Raw genomic sequence first — 23000 nt, 5'->3', positions numbered from 1 at the left:
TCACTTGGACTCTCCTCTTGCAAAGACAAAACCTCCCTTTCTATGTTTCTCGCACTTCCTTTTTCTTCACCAAAATTGTAGATCGAATCACTTGGATGGATGTGCGACTTGTTGGAGGAGAGATACATGACTATTTTACATAAAAATATCTTTTCTTCTTTGATACAAAAAGCCGAATAAGGGTCTAGAACATGATGACAAGTACAATGACTCATGACTCAACCCTAGAAGCACTCAATGGGTGCTTTGACCTATCGACATAATCAAATGAGCATGAAACCCATGCTTATAGAATATTTTTTCCTTTTGATCTTTACAATGATTTTATTTTCTTTTCTTTACAAATACATAAGAAATACATCATGTCATGAGACAAAAAACAATTATGAAGACCAATAATAGTTACGTTTTCAACAAGCACTTCTATAATCAAGTTGGCCAAGGATCCTAGGTTCCATAATCAAACAAAACTCGTCAACATTAAGTACCATCTGATTCAACATCATGTAGAGGCCAAGACCATTCACTTGATACCAATGTCGATAAAATCTCTGATTTCTTGGCAATGTTTCGAAAAATCGTGCTTTTTTCAACCAACCGATTTTTTGACCTGAAAAAGTAGTAATTTTTTCCTTTGGTGATTTTTTCAATTCTTTCCTGATTTTTCCGATTTCTACTGATTTTTTCCAATTTTTCCATTTTTTTCTGATTTTGAAACAGCAAATATATTTTGTATTTTTTAATATGTGTCACAGGTTGCTGATTTTTTCACTGATGTTTTCTAGACCCTTGCTGATCTTTTGCTGATGCCGATTTTTTCGACACTGCTTGATACATTGTTCCATGAGTGGGAAAATTGCAAACATCTCCACCAAAGCACCTAGAAGAGAAAAGTTTGAAAAGTTCGCAAAGATGCTTGGACTCACAAACACCCTTGCAGATTAAGTGGGGGACTTTAGATACCTAATCCCAGGAATTATGGTGTATTGTAAATATTACTACTATTAATTTAAGAGAATTATGAAGAGTCGTGTGTGAACAAGAACAGTCATCAGACCTCTTGGAAGACGAAACCAAAGGTCATATCTCAATGTATTTATATGTGACATACATTAATAAAATTCATTTATACCTAAAGTTATTGAAGGCTTGTTAGTTGTTCTCCCAAGAAGAAGGCACATAAATGTTGCAAGGAATTCGTTGCAAGATGGCTGTACCACATGGGAGAGGTTCCCTTATATCATTACGATAGGTTCCTTCACTAATGAAGCTTGACATCTTCCAATTTTGGTCAGTGTAAAGTTATGATAGATTCTATGACAGTTATGATAGATTCTATGACAGTTATGACAGATTCCTTTTGTGAAAAATTATATATGAACTGTTATTGCCAATTGAATTTTGTAACTGCTTTTTCCCTCTTGTTAAGTTTGACAAGATAGAGGGTGCACTAGTGAGGGATATATATTCATGTATGTGAGGTGTATGAACACATAGTGGGAGTATGAAGGCTTGACAGAAGCCATTGTAGTCCCTTGCGGACAGTATTGTATTTTTCTTATTTGTTAATGAGATAAATAATGATTTCCATGACAAAATTTCAGCTTGTTGTCTGCTACATTCACGCTCCTGTTTGCATAAATCAGATACATCTTTTGCAGGGATGATCTTACCTCAAGATATGCAGTGTTTGCAAACTCTAAGTTTTCCATTCAGCACTTTCTTTCATGCAGATATTAAGCATTTTCCCCTCAGCACTTTTCTTTATGCAGATATGTGTTGACATATGTAACTAGGTTTGGTCTTCAGAATGGCATATGTAATCATGATTTTATGTATTTAATGAAAAGAGAAAAATAAATTTATTATTGTTATTCTTGAGGCATGGGTTTCATGCTCAAGGGAGATTTATTTTAGGTCAAACACCCATTGAGGGCTTCTAGGGCTTGTCATTGAGTCTACAAGTCAATTGAGTCATTGTCATGTATGAAATACCCTTTTGCGCATGTTACATATTGTAAACAAAATTTATTTGAGACAAAAGACCCTTCAATACCTCGTCATGGTGCAAAGATCAAGTCGGCCTACATGAAGGGACAAGTCGGCCTAAAGATAGCAATTAAGTCGGCCTAAAGATAGCAATTCATACCCCTCAAGAGCCTATAAATAAGAAGGAACTCGACCTCAATTGGACACACACTCAAGCAAGTTCGATCTCCTCAAGATAGAAGCTGGAAAAGGACAAAGAAGAAGAAGAAGATTGAAGTTTTGGGCCTCTCTCTCTCTCTCTCTCTTTCTCTTTTGTTAGGGTTTCTATAGTTACTGGACAAGACGAAATTCTAAAGTTGCATCAATATTGTGAAGTTGCATCGAAGTTGTGAAGTTGTGTCAAAGTTGTGAAGCTGCATCGAAGCTGTGAAGTTGCATCGAAGTTGTGAAGTTGTATCAAAGCTATGAAGTTGCAACTAGGTCGAAGTTGTGAAAGGTCAAAACTATGAATCTACTGGAGAGGTTGAAGTTGAAATAGATTTTGCAAAAGATTTTTTTGGATAGAAGAATTTGCTGGATGTCGAAATTGCAGTAGTTGTTAAGGAACTGCTAGAAGGAAATCCCATCAAAGGACTTGGTCTTGGAAGTTGGAGGGTCTTGGTCAAGGGTCATAGGTGTTGGAATTCGTCAATTGAAGATTCTATAAGAAGAGAAGAATTCTTGTGGGGTTTCCTCTCAAGTGGAAAGGTTTTGGCCCAAGATGATTGCCTATATCTTGTGTCCTTTGTCTTATTGTTCTTTATGGTTTGGTAGTTGTTTGATGAAGAATGCTAATACTAATCAAGTGAAAGAAGAAAGCTAATCAAATTAAGTAAAAATACATCACACGCAGTTATCAAAGTAAGAGAAATCATCTACCCTAGCTGCCCAGAGATGTAGCAGTTATCATATAAAGGAAGTAGCTCTTGGAAACCTCATTGAAATCATATATAGTACATATGATTGAAAAAAAGTCATCTAGCATGATAGAAGGAATTCATCATACATCATCATCATTAGGAAGGAGCATTTGCAGGATGAGGATAATCAAAATCCTCTGTTGGAATCTTCATCAGAAGGATAACCTCTCTTGAAAGAAGCAAGTGTCTCGCTGAGAATTCCACCTTGTATGGGATTCATTGTTTAGAAGGATGATGGTACAGTGACAAAGGAATGCAATGTGTAGAGATGGTTGAAGTACTCTCAATCAAGAAAAGGAAGTTTTTGAAGGAAGCCTAGATGACCAAAAGAAGGAAAGAGGTGTGTATGCATGTATTTAATTGAGTCATGTCGTCATATGGTGTCATCGGTAAATGCTCTATCTCATGAGCATGATCAAAGAAAGGGGATCTCTTCCTTTGGGAAGATGCATGAAAGCATGGTTCACATATTGACTAGATGAAATCAACATAATATGTCCTCATATGGAATATGAGGTGGTTGACAAAGATGAAAGAACTATGTATGGAAAGTTCCTAAGAAGTAATATGTGAAGATAGAAACAAGAGATCATGAAAGATGCAACTACGGTCACAGGAAGTCAACATCCGACGACTAGAAGAATTGATCATGACATCTCCATAGAGAAGAAGACCGCGATAAGGTCTGTAAAGAAAAGAGACCCTTGACATATGAAGTCTTGGAGATGTGTTTATGAATGTGCAGGATGTTGCAGGCAAGTTAGATGTCATTATGAAAGGCCATCACACAGGTAATTGTGATTTGATGTTCATTTTTTATTTTGAACAACATCTGGATGGGTTGATATAGGGCTACCGAAAGAGGGTTGTAGATGTCACCTACAACTAACACTCATGTGATTGGATGAAAGATCCTAAAGGAAGCATGACTTGGAAGAGGTAGCAGTATGAAGAAAAATCCAAATGTGGACTAAAGGATCACTTTTCGATAGAGAGAAGGATGACATGACCGATGTGGCTCGTGAAGGAAACTGATGGAAGGTCGATACACTATGAAGAAGTCCCAAAAAATGAAGGCTCCATAATGTTAGAAATGAACTTCATGAAAACAAAAGAAGGAGCCCCACAAGCAACTGAGAGTCCCATGATCTCCACCTAGAGAAGAAAGTTGTTGGAAGCAATTCCCTCATTAAGAGGGAGCTTAAACAAATCCCTAGATAAGAGGGAGCTTGGATACATTCCTTTTATAGGAATGGGTACATTATTTCATGGGAATGGGTATATCCTCCCTAGTTGAGAGGGAGAGATAGACACATCATTCTTGTCTTCACTTTAGAAGAAAGAATGGAGGATTGGGTAAGCATCTGGCATTCAATACTCTTTGAGGATGAAAGAGGGCAGCCAACATAAGAGTAGTCATAGAGGACCGATATTCTTTGAGCATTGGGAAACCAAGATAAGAATAGTCCTGGAAGTACATAATCTCTGAACACCCAAGTGGGGTATGTGCCTTCAGAGACAATGATGGTGGTGTCTATAACTCATTGGTCTCGCCAACATTGTGCTCTGATCTTGTGGAGAGATAGAGTTGTTAGTCAAGGCCTTGCTATGTGACAGTGTTGGATTATATGATGCTAAACAGATGGGTTACCAATCCGACTCTTCTTATGAGAATTCTTCAGATTGAGAATGTCCAAGTACCTTGTATGGATTATGAATATTTCCTTAGTTAAGAGGGAGTGTTGAAATATGTAACTAGGTCCGGTCTTCATAATGGCATATGTGATCATGATTTTATGTATTTAATGAAAAGAGAAAAATAAATTTATTATTGTTATTCTTGAGGCATGGGTTTCATGCTCAAGGGAGATTTATTTTTAGGTCAAACACCCATTGAGTGTTTCTAGAGCTTGTCACTGAGTCTACAAGTTAATTGAATCATTTTCATGTATGAAAGACCCTTTTGGGCATGTTACATATTGTAAACAAAATTTATTTGAGTCAAAACACCCTCCAATACCTTGTCATGGTGCAAAGATCAAGTCGGCCTACATGAAGGGACAAATCGGAATAAATATAGCAATTCATACCCCTCAAGAGCCTATAAATAAGAAGGAACTCAACCTCATTTGGACACACACTTAAGCAAGTTCGATCTCCTCAAGATAGAAGCTGGAAAAGGACGAAGAAGAACAATATCAAAGTTTTGGGCCTCTCCCTCTCTCTCTTTTGTCAGGATTTCTGCAGTGACTAGGCAAGACGAAATTCTAAAGCTGCATCGAAGTTGTGAAGCTGCATCGACGCTGTGAAGCTACATCGAAGTTGTGAAGTTGCATTGAAGCTATGAAGCTGCAACTAAGTCGAAGTTGTGAAAGATCGAAACTGTGAATCTGCTGGAGAGGTCGGAGTTGCAGTAGAATCTGCAGATTAATTTGTTGGACAGAAGAATTTGTTGGAGGTCGAAATTGCAGTAGTTGCTAAGGAACTGCTAGAAGGAAAACTTGCCAAGGGACTTGGTCTTGGAGGGTCTTGGAATTCGTCAACTAAAGATTCTATAAGAAGAGAAGAATTCTTGTAGGTTTTCCTCTCAAGTGGAGAGGTTTTGGCCCTGGCTGATCGACTATATCTTGTGTCCTTTGTCTTATTGTTCTTTATGGTTTGGGAGCTGTTTGATGAAGAATGCTAATACTAATCAAGTGAAAAAGGAAGGCTAATCAAATTAAGTAAAACTACATCACAAGCAGTTATCAAAGTAAGAGAAATCATCTACCCTATCTGCCCCTAGATTTCTCAACAATATGAATCTTTGATTGGTGTTTCAGTCTTTCTGTTTTAGTTGTAGGACAGATTTTTTAAGTGCAGATCTGTGTATCATGTGGATGTAAAATTATGATAGTTAACTCTTACTCAATGGAAGAATGGCCCCATAATTGAGGTTGTGCAGGTGTGCCACCCTTGCTGTGAACTATAGATAAGATTTCCTTTTTGAATGGAAAATCCAGTTAAACATTTGCTATGAAAAATATGCCCCTATAAATCTGACTAAAGCAACTTGCCAATAAGTTTGTGTTGATGTAAAATTAAGCCAATTAACTCTTTACAATTAACTCTTACACAGATGAAGAATCACCCCATACATCGGGCTGTGTGGGTGTGCCACACTTACTATGAACTGCACATAAGATGTCCTTAAATGGAAACATCCAGTAAAAAATTTGCTAAAATAAAGATGCCTTTACAAGTCAAATTAAAGCAACTGGCAGATAGCTATCAGTTTAATCCCCTTACATCAACCTTGAAAGGCATTTCCTCAAATAGAAAACATCGTATGTGTAAAAGAGTAGGTGTAAGGGATCGATATAAAATAATTTCAAATTAATTACCAAAAAGGGATTTAAGTTTAAATATAGGGCCAATATGCTATTCTCAGTTTGATGTACCCAAAGTGTAAACAATTACAAAAATGAATCCAAGAAAACACTCCCTTGCTTGATTCTGGATTCTTTATATTACTTTGTTACATTTATTGGGATCTTGTAGCTGGTCAATTCAAGTTATAATGCATACAGTGTAACATGCAGGGAAAATACATACCATGTCCAGGGATGAGCTGTCCAGAATCCTTGACACCTGCGTCACGCTTGATCATTGACTCAACCAGGTCCCCAAAAAGAGATCCCATAAAAGTGAGAACTCCAAATGCTGATGCACTGATTGAAACAGGAAACCAATGATGAGAATATATTATATAATATGGAATCAGTGACTAAAGGTAGCTTTTTCCTGTCCATGTTTAATGAGATGAACATGATAAATGACATGAACCTAATGTTATGTCGATGATCCCATGACTAGAAAGCATTTAGAAAGTATAATCTTTAAATACATTAAATACAAGTTTCAGCAATAGGCACTAGAAGTTGCCAACTTTAGGACAGCACGAGAGAATGGGTATCTATATGTTATAATATTATATAGCAAATGTGTATCTATATGTTATATACCAATCTTTTTATATGGGATCCATGAGCATATGCCCTATTATACATGGGATGCACCTAATTACGATGTAAAAACCTTGTTTTGTTTTCTTACCTTGTGGGAAGGGGTCTTATGCCCATGTACAGAGCGATCGCATTGCTATTCCACCATGGGGGCTTTGATATAATTGGGGTAAAACATCGGTTAAGAGAATGAGAATCCATGGTAAGAAAGCTACTGTTCCTTGACAAGTGCTTTTAAATTACTAATATCTCAAAAAAGGCTTTGCCTAAATGACAGATTACCACACTCATTTGAGTTGGGTAATCCAATTAAAACCTTAATACATCTATTAACTCCATCAACTTGGTCCACTCTATATTTCCTCCTTTGGAATAAAAATATTGTTGGCCATCTTGCTTTTGTTTTATCAACCAGTTCATGTTATCGATAACTTTTTGAAAACTAGAAGACTGTGAAAAGAACAAGCTTATCACTCTATGCTCAGGAGCCCAGAGAGCATTACTAAGTCTTTAATCTCGCATTTGTTTCATAAACCAGTTAATGTTATCCATACTTGTTTAAAAACTAGAAAATGCACATTGTGAAAAGAATCAGGTTATCACTCCATGCTCAAGAGCTTAGTGATCATTACCAAGCCTTTAATCTATTAGTGGCCAGCACGAAATAGCCCTAAACTTGGCAGTGTTCCTTGGAAGTGTTCCAAAAAATCACAAGGTTGAAATGTTTGTGAACGATGGTATCAGAAAACTCTCATTGAAATAGAGCTTGCAAAGCAATGGAAAGAAGCCTCAAGTTGTAGGGCACCACAATTTATCTATAGGAAGGTGTGTGGAGAATAGAATGGCCAACTATTGAAAATGTATTTGCCATTTCAACAATTTTTTAATTTTTTTTCCTCCTCTTGGGCTTTACTCCTAGTGCCAAATGTTGAAAATGACCATCAATGAAAATCTAGGTAGCAATAAGTGCTTAATCCAAAATCTTCTATTTGCCATGTTTTTGAAAATGTCTACAACAATATCAGCACCAACAAGCGGTATCAGTATTCACTGCTCCATCATTCCTAAATCCTAACGATTTGAATGTTGAATATTCTGCAAGAATTAAGAGGAAGAAACACGGTAACCAGTAACATTTCTAAATCCAGACAAAAAAAGGACATGTTAGATTGCAGATCCAGATGATAACCCACAGTGTCCATTTTGTTCTGATCAACGTTTCAAATCTAAAACAAGATTCATCTTCATAAGAGGAGGACAAATAGTTGATCATCATAAAGCAGAAATGTAATTGTAGGAAAATCACTTTGAGAGAAGAAGATAAACTATCATATCAATTTTTCATATTGAAATAGCAATGCTCAAGGATCAAACATAAGTCTATGCTTAGTAAGCACCCATGTTCTCACTGTGGCTTCAGAGGCCCTGATTGACAGTTTATGATATTCGATCATTGTCATCTAACCATTTACAATTTTGTTTGTAGTGGTATCAGTAACCCAAGGCACTCTCCAAATCACCCATCCAAAAAGGATCCAACAAGACATCTCAAAAATTGGGTTGGGGAGGGAATGAATCATAAAACCCTATTAATCTGTCTTTGCTTGCCTTGCAAAAATACTGTACACATATAAAATACAAATACTGCACATATATTCGTAATAAATGATTGATAAATGAAAAAATGATTACAATTGTAGGCAACATTTTTATTAAATATACATTTAATGGTTACATATGGGGAGCTTTGTCCTTTGATTTGTGTATTGTATTCATTACTATGTTTAATTATTCTTTATAATAATTATTTATATTATGTATATCCAATATATTTAGATATATTACAAGTCCTCCCCCCCTCCCAACCAAGAACAAACTAAAAATGCTTTGTCCTCAAAGCATGGATAGAAAAATACTTCATCTTTCCATGTTGCTTCATCATTGGATAGATTCTTCCAGTTAATACGGTACTTGGTGATTTATATTCAACGAAGTTTCTTGATTTTGGTGGACATTATTTATTATTCAAGATCCAATACCAATTTGCCTTCTTTGTCCAATACTGGTAGCTCTATTTGGATTTGGAATTGGTTCCCCAATTTTTTTAAGGCGTGAAACATGAAAAAGTTGTGGATTTTGATTCATTGGGGAGATCCACGGCATAAGTGACTTGCACGATCTTCCTTTCGATTTGATATAGTCCACGGGACTTTCGGGCTAGTGTGTTTATAACTGGTTGCTTTAATGACAATTGTTTGTAATTTTGTAAATGTACAAATACTGAATCACATTATTCAAACTCTCGTTTTGAGTGGGGGGAATTTCCTTGCCACTTCATTCTATTCCTGGCATTTGCAAGGCTTTTCTTCAATAGATTGACCACCCTTTGAGATTCTTCTATGACATCTCTAACTATTAAAACCTTAATATCTAATCGGATTAAGTTTTTCATCTTGGAAGGTTCACAGCCATATAAGGTTAGAAATGGTGTCATTTTGTTAGAGGTGTGATAGTGTTGGAATTTCTAAGTCTAACTGTTAGAAATCCTTCCTGTTCTTTCCTATTTATTTCTTCCTACTTGTTTTGTTAATTAACAAGTTATTTACCATGTAAATACTAAAAATAAATACAACTACAGTCTCAACACATGCAGATCATCAATTGAAGGAAAACCAAGCACACAATTGACAGTGTTATTTTTGGACTAATGTTCCCGGAAAAACCCAATGCGGGAAAACCAGTGCAGCTATATGAGGGTTTTATTATTAAGCAGTTTCAGAATACAATCTGGGTGCCAGAAATGGCTCACCCAACAGAGAATGCCCTCGGTAGTAGTACCTCTCAGTTAGAGACAGATATCAGCCCCAAAATGCCCCACGAAATTTGTCAGCATCAAAATCTAGGGTCTGTGTCAGCCTCTCTGGCCGAACGTCTACCCACCATCAGCCTCTCTAGCCCAGCGTCAGCCTCTCGGGGCTTTGCGTCAACCTCTGGAGCCTCTGCATCTCCCACGTTGGCCCTCCTCAGGCTCTGCGCAGCTCCTGGTTGCCTCTGCCTGCTTCTGAGTGGCCTCTAGCTGGCTCTGCATCAACCCTCTCCCGGCTTCTGCGTTGATTCTCCCGGTACTATCTCTGCCTCACTGCTATTGCATTCACTGCCCCTCAGCTACAACTCTGATCACTCCTTCAATTTCCTCAGCAAGCCCTGCCCCAGAAAATCGAATTCTTGATCAACTCAGTGTGTTTTCCAAGTGACCCTCAAGCCTCCTCTTATACTTTTCTCGTTGACATTTCAACGGCCGAGATTAAGTCCCTAATCAACGGCTAAGATTAGATCTGGCTTGATCCATGACTTTTGGACCATTCTAACTCAGTTTTATATTAATTCACATTAATATTTTATTTTCCCTAAGTTTAGACTTAGGGACTCCATTAAAAATATTAATTATTTTAATATCTCCCAAACTGGTTAGATTCTGCCCAAACCATTTTTGGGTATTGGAGATCTCATGTGCTTTAGCCTCTCCACCAATTTTCGTGGCTAGAGCACATCCGATGCTACCCCAAATCAACACTCCCTCTTAGCGAGGATTGTGCTCTAGTAATACTCCTCACTAAGCATCACCCTAATCATCCGACATCGGTCCCTATGCTGATGCTAGGCCTGCTACCCAACATCCTCTGCACTACTGCATCATGTACTGCTACCCATGGCCCTGCCACTGCCACTGTTGCATCTGTATGACAGTGCCCTCTGCATCTATGTTGCTGCCCATGACCCTACCACTGCCACTGCTGCATCTACACTGCAACCCCTCTCATCATGCTGCATCGTGCTGCCTATAGCACTGCCATTGCTAACTGTTGCACTGCAACTCAGTTACTGAGAAGTAAGTAACTGATCTCCCAACTCTCACATCTCGGTCAGGCTAGAAACACTCTCGATGTTGATGCTCCCTCTATCACTCCATCCGCATCCATCTCTACCGACATCCGCCAGTCCTGTCTGTCCTAATCTCTTACCCCGTTCACTGCCATTTTGTTGCTCCTCTTTCAACTCTTCCGAGTCTCTCTACTTCCCTCCTAGAATTTCTCGGTGTGACTCCCTTTGAGCCTCGATTTCCCTCCTGGAAACCCCTCTACCAATGTCAAGATGCCCCCACTCCGATTGTTAGTGCAGTTGCACCACTGATCCAGATTTCTTGGCTAGAAATCCTCAGCAGCAACTCCCTCCTCCTTGGTCTTGCCCTATTAGGTACTGTTCTGACCACAGTACCCCACCAGCTTCACTCTGCAACTTACCCACAGCCTCCTATGCCCCAGCAAACTGAAGGTTAGAGCCTCTAGGCTCTGCACAATCCCGGCACCAGCAAAATCCGCACCTCCTGGCCACAGGCGTCAATCCTTCCTCACTGAGAAAGATGATTGGGCACTGCATAGGTTAGGTCTGCTCCTCTATGCCACTGCGCTAATCCTCTTTGCAGCTCGAATTGATGACGCAGGCACTGCGTCACCCCTTCCTTGTTGCTTTTCTGCTAGGAACAGCTTCTGTCACTCGGGACAGCTGTTTCTGTTGCTACTGCTCTGCTCGGTTGATGCCCTCAGTTATCTTGTGATCTGCAACCACAATTTGATACCATGTTGGAATTTCTAAGTCTAACTGTTAGAAATCCTTCCTGTTCTTTCTGATTTATTTCTTCCTACTTGTTCTGTTAATTAACAAATTATTTACCATGTAAATACTGAAAATAAATACAAGTACAGTCTCAACACATACAGATCATCAACTGAAGGAAAAACAAGCACACAAGTGACATAGTTATTTTTGGACTAATATCCCCAGAAAAACCCAATGCGGGAAAACCGGTGCAGCTATCTGAGGGTTTTATTATTAAGCAGTTTCAGAATACAATCTGGGTGCCAAAAATGGCGCACCCAGCAGAGAATGCCCTCCGTAGTAGTACCTCTAAGTCGGACACAGATATCAGCCCCAATCTGCCCCACGAAATCTCCCAACGTCAACCTCTAGGGTCTGCGTCAGCCTCTCTAGCCCAGCGTCAACCTCTCGGGGCTCTGCGTCAGCCTCTAGAGCCTCTACGTCCCCCGCGCTGGCCCTCCTCAAGCTCTGTGCAACTCCTAACTGCCTCTGCGTGGCCTCTAGCTGCTTTTGCATGGCCTCTAGCTGGCTCTGTGTCAACCCCCTCTTGGCTTCTGCATTGATGCTCTCGGTACTATCTCTGCCTCTTTGCTACTGCATTCACTGCCCCTCAGCTACAATTTTGATCACTCCTTCGATTTCCTCAGCAATCCCTGCCCCAGAAAATCGAATTCCTGATCAACTCGGTGTGTTCTCCAAGTGACCTTCAAGCCTCCTCTTATACTTTTCTGGTTGACATTTCAACAACCGATATTAAGTCCCTAATCAACGGCTAAGATTAGATCTGGCTTGATCCATGACTTTTGGACCATTCTAACTCAGTTTTATATGAATTCACATTAATATTTTATTTTCCCTAAGTTTAGACTTAGGGACTCCATTAAAAATATTAATTATTTGTATATCTCCCAAACTGTTTAGATTCTGCCCAAAACATTTCTAGGTATTGGAGATCTCATGTGCCTTAGCTTCTCCACCAATTTTCCTGGCTAGAGCACATCCAATGTGTTGAAATTTCTAAGTCTAACAAGTCAGAAATTCCTCCTGCATTATCTGGTTTATTTCACCCACTTGTTTATTGATATTCTTTAACAAGTTATTTAACCATATAAATACTGAAAATAAACACAAATGCAGTCTCAACTCATATACAGATCATCAACTGAAATAATAGACAAACACACAAGGGACACCGTTATTTTTGGATTAATGTCTCCGGAAAAACCCAATGTGGGAAAACTAGTGCAGGTATCTGAGGTTTTATTATTAAGCAATTTCAGAATACAATTTGGGTGTCAGAAATGGCTCACCCAACAGAGAATGCTCTCGACAATAGTACCTCTCAGTCGGAGACAGATATTCTGGCTCAAAACCCCATATGTACAATCCCACAACTCTGAGCTCCAACCTGTCCCACAAAATCTCCCAGCGTCGGCCTCTAGGGTCTGTGTCAGCCTCCCTGGCCCAGCGTCACCCCAACGTCACCCCAACTAGCCCTGTGTCAACCTCTGGAGGCTCCGCGTCAACCTCTGGAGCCCCTGTGTCACCCACGCTGGCTCTCTTTGGCAATGCACAGCTCCTGGCTGCCTCTGCGTGGCCTCTGGCTGGTTCTGCGTCAACTCTCTCCCGTCTTCTGCACTGATGCTCCCAATACCCTCTCTACCTCTCTACTTCTGTATTCACTGCCCCCCAGCTGCAACTTTGATCACTCCTTTGATTTCCTTAGCAAGCCCTGCCCAAGAAAATCGAATTCTTGATCAAATCGGTGTATTCTCCAAGTTACCCTCAAGCCTCCTCTTATACTTTTCTCGTTGACAATTCAACGACCGAGATTAAGTCCCTAATCAACAGCTAAGATTAGATCTGGCTTGATCCATGACTTTTGGATCATTCTAACTCAGTTTTATATTAATTCACATTAATATTTTATTTTCCCCAAGTTTAGACTTAGGGACTCCATTAAAAATATTAATTATTTTAATATCTCCCAAATTGGTTAGATTTTGCCCAAACCATTTCTGGGTATTGGAGATCTCATGTGCTTTAGCCTCTCCACCAATTTGTGTGGCTAGAGCACATCTGATGCTACCTCAAATCAACACTCCCTCTTAGCGAGGACTGTGCTCTAGTAATACTCCTCATTGAGCATCACCCTGATCATCCGGCATCGATCCTTGTGTTGATGCTAGGCCTGCTGCCCAACATCCTCTGCACTATTGCATCATGTACTGCTACCCATGGCCCTGCCACTGCCACTGTTGCATCTGTACAACAACTCCCTCTGCATCCGTGCTATTGCCCATGGCCCTGCCACTGCCACTGCTACATCTGCATTGTAATCCCTTTCATCATGATGCATCGTGTTGCCCATAGCACTGCCACTACTAATTGTTGCACTGCAACTTAGTTACTGAGAAGTAAGTAATTGATCTCCCAACTCTGACATCTTCGTCAGTTCTGCTACTCCTCTTCGAGGCTCCCGTAGCAAGGTATAATCCAAGAGGTTGGGTACCTCGAGGATCCTGCCCCTCATCGCCTATAGTCCGTCTGACTACAGCTCGATGTCTCCCCACTTCCTCTCACGAGGTGCATGAGCACTCATGGCACAGTCATCATCTGTCTCCACTTCTTTCTCTGCCCTTGCTAGTGCAACCTTGGTCTTAGAAGCCTCTCCCTTGCTCTTCTTCCTCGAACACTAGCTCACATAATGACCCAATTCCCCACAGTGGAAGCATTTTACCTTGGAGAGGTCCTTCTTCTTTCGTATATCCTGCTTTCCCTCAGATGCTAGGGCAGCATCCTCCTCTTCCTCCTTCTTGATTCTAACCCCCTTGTCGTTGCTTCTTGCCTTGGCTAGCCTTCTGATCTCTTCCTGACGAAGACCCACCCACAGTTCCTCCCAATCTGGAAGGGTCGATATGCCCAGTATGCTCTGGACAAATACCTCCTAGTTCTTTGAGACTGCGTTCAATGTTGTTCTCACCATCAATTCCTGATCTGGCATGGCCCTTATGGAACTCAATTGATCCCAGATCTCCTTCAATCGACCAAGGAAGGTGTCGATCTATTCTCCTTTCTGCATCTGATATGACCGCAACTGATTTTCTAGTAGCATCTTCCTCTGCATGGAAGTATGTTGATACAATTTCGTCAGGGCCTCCCACATCGCATATGTCGTGTCCTTTTCGGCAATATATGGTACTACATGGTCCTTGACCCCGTCAAGGATGATGCTCTTGGCCCTCGCCATTTCCTCCTCGTACTTATCATTCTCAGCCGGGTCAACTGGGATTGCTATGGTTTTCAAGGCGAAGTCCTTGAGACGATTCCTATCTAGAACAGACAAGATCCTGGCATTTCAGACTACGAAGTTTGAGGCTCCATCCAATCTATCCTGATCTCTTACCCCGTTCACTGCCATTTCGCTACTCCTCTTTCGAGTCTCTCTACTTCCCTCCTAGAAGTTCTCGGTGTGACTCCCTTTGAGCCTTGATTTCCCTCCTGGAAACCGCTTTGCCAATTTCGAGATGCCCCCACTCCGATCGTTAGTGCAGTTGCACCACTGATCCGGATTTCTTGGCTAGAAATCCTCAGTAGCAATTCCCTCCTCCTTGTTCTTGCCTTGTTAAGTATTGTTCTGATCACAGTACCCCACCAGCTTCACTCTGCAACTTCTCCATAGCTTCCTATGCCCCAGCAAACTGAAGGTTAGAGCCTCTAGACTCTGCACAATCCCGGCACCAGCGAAATCCACACCTCCTGGCCACGGATGTCAATCCTTCCTGACTGAGAAAGATGACCGTGCACTGCGTAGGTCAGGTCTACTCCTTTCTGCCACTGTGTTGATCCTTCTTCTGGATCAAACTTGATGACACAGGCACTACGTCACCCCTTCCTTGTTGCTTTTCCGCTAGGAACAACTTCTGCACTCGGGGCAACTGTTTCTGCTACTGATGCCCTTAGTTCTCCTGTGATCTGCAACCACGCTCCGATACCATGTTGAAATTTCTAAGTCTAACACGTCAGAAATTCTTCCTGCATTATCTGGTTTATTTCACCTTCTTGTTTATTGATATTCCTTAACAAGTTATTTAACCATATAAATACTGAAAATAAACACAAATGCAGTCTCAACCCATATACAGATCATCAACTGAAATAATAGACGAACACACAAGGGACATCGTTATTTTTGGACTAATGTCCCCGAAAAACCCAATGTGAGAAAACCGGTGCAACTATCTAAGGGTTTTATTATTAAGCAATTTCATAATACAATCTGGGTGCCAAAAATGGCTCACCCAACAGAGAATGTTTTCGGCAGTAGTACCTCTCAGTCGAAGATAGATATTCCAGCTAAAAACCACGGATGTACAATCCCATAGCTCTTAGCTGCAATCTGTCCCACGAAATTTCCCAATGTCAACCTCTAGGGTCCAGCGTCAACCCAACATCACCCCAACTAGCCCTCCGTCAATGTTTGGAGCCCTTGCATCACCCACGCTGGCTCTCTCTAGCACTGCACAGCTCCTGGCTGCCTCTGCATGGCCTCTGGCTGGTTCAGCGTCAACCCTCTCCCAGCTTCTGCGTTGATGCTCCCGGTACCCTCTCTGCCTCTCTGCTTCTGTATTCACTGCCCCTCAACTGCAACTTTGATCACTCCTTCGATTTCCTCAGCAAGCCCTGCCCTAGAAAATCGAATTCTTGATCAACTCGATGTATTCTCCAAGTGACCCTCAAGCCTCCTCTTATACCTTTCTCATTGACAATTCAACGACCGAGATTAAGTCCCTAATCAACAGCTATGATTATATTTGGCTTGATCCATGTCTTTTGGACCATTCTAACTCAGTTTTATATTAATTCACATTAATATTTTATTTTCCCTAAGAAGACATGGACCATTCTAACTCAGTTTTATATTAATTCACGTTAATATTTTATTTTCCCTAAGTTTAGACTTAGGGACTCCATTAAAATTATTAATTATTTTAATATCTCCCAAACCGGTTAGATTTTGCCCAAACTATTTCTGGGTATTGGAGATCTCATTTGCTTTAGCCTCTCCACCAATTTTCATGGCTAGAGCACATCTGATGCTACCCCAAATCAACAGATAGTTGAAGTTCTACCACCATTCTGCTAGATGCAACCATTTGTTGTGCTTGTCAAATAAGAAAACTAAAGGTATGTTTCTGTACATTTGTTGATTGTTTCAATTTGTCTGTGAAATTGGTGATGGAATGTAGAATTCATTGTGAAAGGTAATCCAACCTACTTACATAATTGACTCCCAAAGTTACTTTTAAAATTGGGATTGCAGTCACTTACAATCAGCTTTGGAAAACCACGCAATTTATATATTTTTTGGAAATGCCTCTACTACTTGTTTGTCCTCGTCACCTTTTTAGAGCAATATAGAATGTGGATATTTTGTTAGTCTACCTACCACCATAAAAATTATATCTTTCCCTTCTAATAATGGACATCCCTCTATAAAGCCCATTGAAAGCTCTTACCATTTTTGGTTTGGAATATGTAGGGGTGTACTAAATCACAGTAAGGGAAGACATCACTTTTGTTACTTTTATCATTCTTCATTCCTTTTCAGTGGAAAGATATCCTGGTGTTAAAGTATGCTTTTATTAAACCTTCATGACCAACTTGTGGTGACTCGTGTAATTACTAAAAAAGTTTATGTTTAAATTTGGCAGGAGGTAGGGAGATGCAATCTTTATACCAAAGGATATAATTTTTCGAAGTCAAATTTGTAATGCTTTCTATATTCTCGATAATTTGGGTTTTTTCAAGGTCTTTGATGTATTATGTCCTCATCATCAAGTACAATGACGAACATTGTATATGAATTTATCTCTTCATCCTTTTTGGAAAGCGCATCCACGACCACATTAATTTTTTCCTTTTTATGTAATATTCAAAGTCAAAGGTTTGTAACTTTTCAATCAACTTTTGTTGTTCCACGGTCAGGGTTTTTTGATGTAATAGATCTTTAAAATTATCAAATCACTTTGAACTAAAATCTGCTTCTTAATAATAATTGTTGTCAATTGACCAATGAATTTCTATTTGCTAGCATCTCCTGATCAAACCTAGACTTTAGACATTCCCGACTTGTATTTTTCTCTATTGAAGGCTTGTTGACCCACAGTAGTACTCATGCAACCAGATGGTTAAGGTCCAGCCACATTCCATCCCACTAGTCTCATTTCAGATGCATTCAGAGTCCAGACATTGACATTGATCAGTACTCCTTCCAGAGTAAGTTTCGTCAGGCCTAAATGTTAGTGATGATTACATATTCTTGATCTTTGTAAAAAGGTGAGTCCAATAAGATTGCTTTTAGTTGAATGTGAGATGACCAATCTGACCTGCTTTTTTCTTTTTTGAAGATAGACTAATGCTTGATTTCTTCATGATCAATCTATTCCACTTTTTGTTTTTCCACCTTTTGGAGAAACACATTCTTTGGGCATGTCTATAACTAGCATTTTCTATTTATGGCAGGTACAAGTTAAATGTTACGTTTCCAACAAGACAGTGGTGGTGTGGTTTGTAGTTTTGGTGGTAGAATGAATGCTAAGACGAGCAGTGGTGTACAATTTGTTAAACCAGGGCTGTAGGGGAGAAACCCCCCCCCTCTCCCCCGAATCCGCTCACGAAGCGTGCTCAGAGCGGGAGGAAATCGAGAGCATGCTCCCAAAAAAAACAAAATTGCTCCATGACTTTTTCACCCAAAAAAAAGGTAAAAGTGACTTAAATTTTTAACATTACCATGAAATGACTTGGGATGTTTGAGAATAGTTACAACCTCATTGGATTTCATATGGAGAAAGTAGAATTTTAGATCTCACTAAAATCCCAACAAACTTATCAATTTTTCAAAATTTCAAGATTGGGGGGATTCCAATGTTTCCATTGGATTTTCTCATGTACTAGGGTATGGAACTCGTATTTAATCAAAAGCACCAAGTACTTTGATGTTAGGGACATTGGTTGTCAAACTCCTCTATTATGACCCTACTAAAAATGTACGCACCACTCAAGCAAAATCTTGACTTGAAATGCTACGTTTTTACTATTTTATGTTAATGCTTAGAGGGTGATATTAATGACAAAGATCCCAAGATAGGCAATGATTTTGATGATATGTAGGTATTTTTTGTAGCATGATTGTTTTGGATGCTAGAGGCCATCTAGAGCCTATTTGTTGATGTATTTTTGGTTCAGAGATTAATTAAACTTGATGCTATTTTGGTTATGTGCACCCTTACATGCTATATAAGTAAGAACTTGTAATCTGTGGACATGTGGTTAATGAAGATTATAACTTCTAAATTATTGATGTTATATGGTTTAATCCATGTTTTATGTTGTTTATATCTAATTCATCATTCTACATTCTTTTGTTAACATATATGCATCAAAATATATAAAAATATATATTACACAAAAATTCGCTCCCAACTCTGGAGCTTTTGAAAATGCTGCTCCCCGCTCCCAAGCAGCCTTGTGTTAAACTTCTAATTCCAAATGTATTTTATTATTCCTAGTCAATTTATAACTCAGAGATTTAAATCTACACTTATTGGATAAAACACAATGGAATTTTAACTCGGAGATTTACAATGACAGCAAACACAGGAAATAATTCTCATATAGAATTAGCCCTCCAACTGAACTTCACTTTTATTACTCAAAAAAGTAAGGCCTCCCTACCTAGGAAAAATGACCCTTCTAAAAATTATAAGCTACAACAAATACAAATATTTTTCGGGCATTTGTACCAATTGTACAACCCTCCAAATCTCCTCTAAAACACCCCAACGACCCACTATTTGCTTCATTCTGCAACTTGCCCTCAATCATGTGGTCGATTTGGACTCATGCACACCTAGGCACTTGTACCAGTTGTACAAACCCTCCCTATGTGGCATGTGTGAGATCTCTAGCTAAATGTGGCCTCACATGTGCGGTTGCTCCTTGTTGATCTGCTAAACATGTACAATCTTGTTGGGAATGTCTCTTGCCAATGAAATCTCTCTTCATATTTTCTTCACTTGGCCTTGACCTCTAAATGAAACTCCTTCTTCACCTTTTGTTGAGCTCTCTCACTGAGAAAATGCTCTTCACAAATATGTCTTCTTCTCTCATAAAGTTGTCTTTTATAATTCATCATTGAGCTAAATCCCTAACCCTAATCTCCAAAGTGGTTGATGATTGAGATTAGATCTCACCTCACTTGAGATCAATGGTTGAGATTAAATCTAAGTCACTAACGTAATTAAATTACATTTCCTTAGATTTTCCTAGCTCAATAGCCAAAATTAATTAATTAACTTAATTAATGTGCTTTCCCTAAGTTAGACTTCGGAAAATCATAAAAATGACTTACTCAAATTAAGCAAGTTTCCTAAGTGATATTTTGGACGACTCGTGCATACTTGACACCTAACCTATGCAATAACACATGTTTGTTGCTAAACTTCAACACCTTCTTTTAGCGAGAAGGTATTATGCACCACTCCTAACAAATCTCTATAGAAGACAACTTCCCCTTTACCAAGGGCTTGGTCAAAATATCAACAACCTACTCATCTGCAGAGATATATCCAAGCTTCACTACTCCTCTATGAACCTCGTCTCTGATGAAGTGATATTTGATCTCAATATGCTTGGACCTATCATGGAACACTAGATTCTCTGAGAATTTGATGCAACTCTAATTATCACAATGTATCATTATGGCCTCCAACTCCTAACGAAATGATCATGTGAGCAACTTGCTAAGCCAAATAGCCTCATGACTCACCACACTAGATTTCATATACTCTGCCTCTATTGAACTAAGTGCCATGAATACTTGATTGCTGTTGAACCATGATACCACTGTCGATCCCAAGTTGAAGTAGCATGTTGAGGAGCATTTCTATCCACTACAATTCCGACCCAATCTGAGTCTATATATCACTACAGCTTCACTCCATCACTCCTGACATATCTCAGTCCATACACCATTGTACAATGCAAGTACCTAAGCACATGCTTCGCTGCAGTCCAATGCACTTGCCTCGATTCCACAATTAACTAGCTTAGGTTATTTACAGCAAAGTAGATATCTGACGTAGTGTTGACCAGATACATCAATGAACTAATCAGTTGTCTATATGACATGGGATCCACCAACTTTGAGTCAACCATCCCAAATCTCTTAGAATATCAGTTGCATACTTCCCTGGTACAAGGAAGATCTTACTTAGCTGCCCACACCTCCAACCCTAAGAAGTAATGCATCAAGTTGATGTCCTTCATCTCAAAATACAAAGCCAAATATTGTTTGCACATAGCAATGAGCTTCTCTGCACCCATGAGAAACAAGACATCAACATACAACACCAAGATGAGTGGATCATCTCCAACAAGTATAGAGTACAACTTGGGATCCACCTCACTCTTGGTGAAGCTCATGCTTATACCCATACATCCTAGAGTACCCTACCCTCAATGCCTGCCTGAGTTTGTACAAGACCTTCCTAAGCCTGCATACATTAGAATCCCTCCCATGAATCTCAAAGCCCTGAGGTTGCTCAATGTACACCTCCTACTCAATAACTCCATTGAGGAATGTCTTTTTCATATTCGTCTTATGCATCTTCCACCCCATTACCAAGGCATAAGATATGACAGCCTGAATGGAAGTATACTTGGCGATTGGAGCATAAGTATCCTCATGGGAGAACCCTCTCACCACAAACCTTGCTTTGTATTCCTTATGCTATCATTCACAACATTCTTGATCTTTAAGATCCACCTAAAGCTCACTGTCGATATTTCCCTCCAATCTCAAAACTATGTCCCACACATCATTCGTCATAATGAAGTGATACTTCTCCATCATGGCGTCCCTCGAAACCTTCTTGTCTTCTACCTCCTCAAAACTAGCACACTCAGAATCAATGGTGTTACTCATGAGAACCATATAACTGGGAAACTTCCTTGGCAGTGTACTCTCATTGGATACGCTCCTAGGAGCCTCCACATGCTCCTGAGCATCCCTCAATGTTTGTTCTCGTCATTTGAGGCCTCCTCCTGACAAAACTAGAAGGAGTTTCCAACTCCTCCTCCTAAAGTAAAGACCTTGTCCTTGCTATGAGTGGCGATGAAATATCCTCAATCTTCGAAGCCTGTCAATCCTTGTCTTCTTTCAGTGGATGGGCTCATGAGACTTCTTGAATGCCAAGCCCTCCTCAATCTTGACATCTCAACTCACCACAATCTTCCATTCTGTTGGAATGAAGACCTTATATGTGTTTAAGGTCTCACTATAGCCCACAAATAGGCCCTTCTAACCTGAGGACTCCAACTTCGTCCTCTTCTTTGTTGGTACATGGATATACACTAGACAACCTAAAGTGTGAAAGTGGCCAATCTTCGGCTTCACTCCAAATAAAGCCTCCTCTAGAGTCTTGTTCCTTAAGACATTATAAGGACTCAAGTTTTGCACATACATTGTCATATTACATGCTTCCACCCAAAGGAACATGGTCAAATCTCAATCATGAATCATCACCCTGGAAACTCCACTAGGGACCAATTCTTCCTTTCAGCAACCCTGTTGACGTTTGCAATTTGAGCAAGTAATTTTGCATAGGACTAAGCGTCTAGGCGTGCAGAAGTTGACCAAAGTCTCCTTGGATACTTTCTTTAGTGTAAGTTGCATTTGTAACTTAGCCTAAGTCTAATTTAGGAAAGCGCATAATTACTATGTTCGCTTATTGAGCTAAAGAAACATTAGAAAAAGTATAGTAAATTACTTTAGTCATTATCTTTTAATCTCAACCCTTGATCTCAAGTGAGGCGAGATCTAATCTCGATCATTAATCACTATGGAGATCAATTTACGGACATAGCTCAACAAAAAGTTATAAAGGCAAGGCTAAGGACACGGAGAAGGTACACCATACAGTATCACAAGAGTAAGAGAGGCATCTTAGTGAGGAGTGTGCTACTTTAGTGTGTTGGCTCGGAGAAAGGGGGTAGCAAGGAATTCCAAATCAACCAACGAGGGCTTGATCAGTTGGATCAAATCCACTGTTGTACATGTATTTCCTCAGTTGGGTCATTATTTCTGGATGAGATACCAAGCAGGTTCTGAATCAATCTAATGATGAAACTGATTGACTGGGCAGAATATATGTCATTTTATGAAATTGGTTATGTTTTTGCTTCTGTTGATTTAACTTAAGAACCTAGTTGTGCTTCCATTCAGTAGATTTGTAATCTGCTAGGTTAATGGTTTGTCAGGTGCTAGGTTCACAAGAAAATGTAACAAACCCTATTATGTTGTGGGTTGTAATGCACCAACAACTCTCTC

At 39.7% G+C, this 23000-nt stretch overlaps 1 protein-coding gene across 2 annotated transcripts in view; it reads right to left on the bottom strand.

Annotated features, from left to right (window-relative positions):
• LOC149224965 (phosphatidate cytidylyltransferase 4, chloroplastic-like) overlaps positions 1 to 23000 on the bottom strand; it is a 231248-nt gene that overhangs the window by 73803 nt on the left and 134445 nt on the right. For both annotated transcript variants that reach the window (XM_089386366.1, XM_089386365.1), the window contains one exon: positions 6543 to 6658. In XM_089386366.1, coding sequence (XP_089242492.1) covers positions 6543 to 6658 — 116 coding nt within the window. The remainder of the gene's footprint in view (positions 1 to 6542; positions 6659 to 23000) is intronic.

Source organism: Pinus tabuliformis, chromosome Q, assembly GCF_031772625.1.
Source record: "Pinus tabuliformis cultivar Carrire ecotype Pingquan chromosome Q, CPIR1, whole genome shotgun sequence".
Classification (NCBI taxonomy): domain Eukaryota; kingdom Viridiplantae; phylum Streptophyta; class Pinopsida; order Pinales; family Pinaceae; genus Pinus; species Pinus tabuliformis.
This window is presented reverse-complemented; position numbering and strand designations above follow the sequence as displayed.